Here is a 3002-nt window from a genome sequence, read left to right on the forward strand (position 1 = left end):
GGCCCCTCCCTGCCACCAGACAAACCCCCCCACAAACCCACATCACAGGCCTACAAACTGGAAAGGAGATATCCCAGCTTATCACGTGGGAATTCAGTCCTGGTAATCGTGGGGGGCCAGATTTCGCTAGGTGCTGTGCACCTCTCATGCTCACTGAAGTCAAAGAGCGCTCCAGATTTTAATGTCTCTTCTGCAGAGCCCATCAGAGCTAAATCCAGAGTCATATTCTGAGTCTCCAAAACTGTGATCAGTCCAAAAGAAAGCTGCTGCCCACCCAAACACCACGCAGCTTTAGTGTGGATCTTTCAGGGCCCATCCTTTTCAAATCCCGACCCTACACTTTTCCAGCCTACCCAGCAATTTCAGCCCAGCCACAAGAAACAAAGCTTTCCAACTTTCAGATCTTGTTGAGAGATTTGAAGGTTTCCATCAGGGCACGTGAATCAACAATGTTGTGGAGACACCGTGGATGCTTGTCCACTTACTGCTCCTCCAGGTGGGGACCAGTGATGCTGTCAGGGTGATGTTAAATATATCAAGAGCAACTGCAGGGATCCGGAGGTGAGGGTGCAGGGCACAGGAGGCCAGGACCAACACACAGAAACTCACACAGTAGGCAAAGATGCCCAGGAGAGCTGGTTGATCTTCCCGGGCATCCTCCTCGGAGCACCAGACTCAGGAGGATCTCACAGCTGTGTAGAATGACCCAAAGAGAGGCTGGCGGAGCTGACTTGTCTTCCAAGCACACAGGGACAGGCCAAAAGGCACAAGTGGAAACGTAAGAAATTCAGGCTAAATGAAGAAAATAATTTTCATCATGAGGGTGAGCAAACACTGAAAGAAGAGCCCAGAAAAGTTGCGGATTGACATCCCTAGAGGTACTCAAACCGTGGCTGGATGCAGCCCCAAGCAGTCTGCTTGATGTTAGACCTGTTCTTGAGCAGGAGGCTGGACTTCAGGGCTTCCACAGCTCCTTTCCAACACACGTGGTTCTGTTATTCTTCGCAAATTGATGGGTCAATAGCCAGAGCAAGCATGGAGAATCTCAAATAAATTCACATAATCATTCTCCAGAGTCAAACAGGCTGGCTTCCCCACAGCCAGGAGTGTGCCCAGATTTACAAAAAGTAACTGAGTTAGTTTCTCTGTTCTTTCTGTGGAAGGGGTAGACCCAGGCAAACAGACAGTGTCAATACCTGAGCCAAAACTTCCATCCCTCAATTTCAATCCACATCTCCCCAGGGGAGGAGCCTGGGCCATGCACACTGACCTCTATTATTCCTTACCAGGAACTGCTTCCCCAAACACAGAGAGGGGCAGGGGCTCCTGCAGGTCTCACTCACCTCTTTGGCACTCGTGAAGGCGACTCCCGAAAAGGCGTATCTGTCAACCACAAGCGTGATCCCTTGACTGAGTTTCTCCTTCATCAGTGGTCTGAAAACCACGCAAGAGAAAAATAAAATAGCATTACACTCCCTTATAACGATAAAAATGAAAGGAGTTCATCTAAAAGGAGTTCATCTGTGATGCTGATCTCGATAACGAGCTATTTGTATTCTCTCCTCTAACAGACGTTAAGTAAATACCCTTTAAAGACGCCCAAGTTCAGGGTGGCCCAGCGCAGGGCAATGCACAAGGCAGCTCCATGACTTACAGGCAAGACTACAGATAAACTACATTCCGACACAAAAAGCCTAGTCCTCTTCCCTTCTGAGGCGGTGCAGTAGGTTTGTGATACGCTCTGCCTCACTCAAAGTGTCCTTTATTCACACCAATGACATTTCTTATTGCAGCTCACTCATCTGCCTTATGCTTCCCCCGGTTGTGTGGCACTGCTGCTACAGTGGAATTAGCAATACTTTTTTTTTTTTTTATGAAAAACATTTTGCAATATAGATTTCCAGGTAAAAAAAGGTCGACGGTGATTTCCCCAGCTCCACAGGTGAAGACTCGGGGGCCAAAGGCAAGGACAGCCACTCAGAGCTGAATGCAGCCTTTGGCTAGAAGGGAACTTTGGACACGGCTCCGTAAGCATTCTGTCACTCCCATGGACTTTTCTGCAAAGCAAGGGCTCTTCACTCAGGGAAGAAAGTACATTCACAGTCTAGGCTGGTACAGTCTCAGCTCCCCAATTCCTGAATCCAGTAGAGCACAGGGATTGGAAATATCACTTGATGATTTCAGAAAAACAAACCACAGGATTTTATCTAGGAAGACTAAATCCAAAGCTGTAAGAGGTGCTAATAATCCTTGAGACATCGCTTCCAGCCACATTTCCCTGGCCAAACAGGATCATCCTCTCATAAATGCTGCACCCACTGCAAGCTAAAACCCCAGGAGGACTCAATACCGCACATTTTGCTTTGACAACGTAACGAAGATGGGCTTTACACATGTTCCCAGCGGTTAGCGGAGAACAGCAGATGAACAGTGTGGTCCTCCAGGTTCTTCTCCTTCCCCAGGTAGGAGCTGATCAGCTGCCCAATCTCCGTCGTTCTGTCTGGAGGGAAGAGGGGGAGAAGGAACTGAGCTGCTCCTGCCAAAGGGACGTCTGTTTGTCTGTCCCAGGGGAACAGCAGTTTGTCTGAGTCTGGCATGGGGGGGAGGGGTCTGTCTGTCACCGGTGGGAGGAGGTCTGTCCGGGGTGGGGGTCTGTCTGTCTGTCCGTCACGGGTGGGAGGAGGTCTGTCCAGGGTGGGGGTCTGTCTGTCACGGGTGGGAGGAGGTCTGTCCGGGGTGGGGGTCTGTCTGTCTGTCCGTCACGGGTGGGAGGAGGTCTGTCCAGGGTGGGGGTCTGTCTGTCACGGGTGGGAGGAGGTCTGTCCGGGGTGGGGGTCTGTCTGTCTGTCCGTCACGGGTGGGAGGAGGTCTGTCCAGGGTGGGGGTCTGTCTGTCACGGGTGGGAGGAGGTCTGTCCGGGGTGGGGGTCTGTCTGTCTGTCCGTCACGGGTGGGAGGAGGTCTGTCCAGGGTGGGGGTCTGTCTGTCACGGGTGGGAGGAGG

The 3002-nt window shown here is 51.3% G+C and overlaps 1 protein-coding gene across 1 annotated transcript; it reads right to left on the minus strand.

Moving 5' to 3' along the window:
- Positions 1 to 1343: 1343 nt before the first annotated feature.
- Positions 1344 to 2500, minus strand: LOC104461440 (thymidylate kinase-like; the record flags this gene model as incomplete). Its single annotated transcript, XM_010073052.1, has 2 exons — positions 1344 to 1434; positions 2392 to 2500. Coding segments are annotated over 2 exons (200 nt in total), but the record flags the coding sequence as incomplete, so codon positions are not given.
- Between the last annotated feature and the right edge of the window lie 502 nt (positions 2501 to 3002).

This window comes from Pterocles gutturalis, unplaced genomic scaffold (genome assembly GCF_000699245.1).
Source record: "Pterocles gutturalis isolate BGI_N339 unplaced genomic scaffold, ASM69924v1 Scaffold53767, whole genome shotgun sequence".
Classification (NCBI taxonomy): Eukaryota; Metazoa; Chordata; class Aves; order Pterocliformes; family Pteroclidae; genus Pterocles; species Pterocles gutturalis.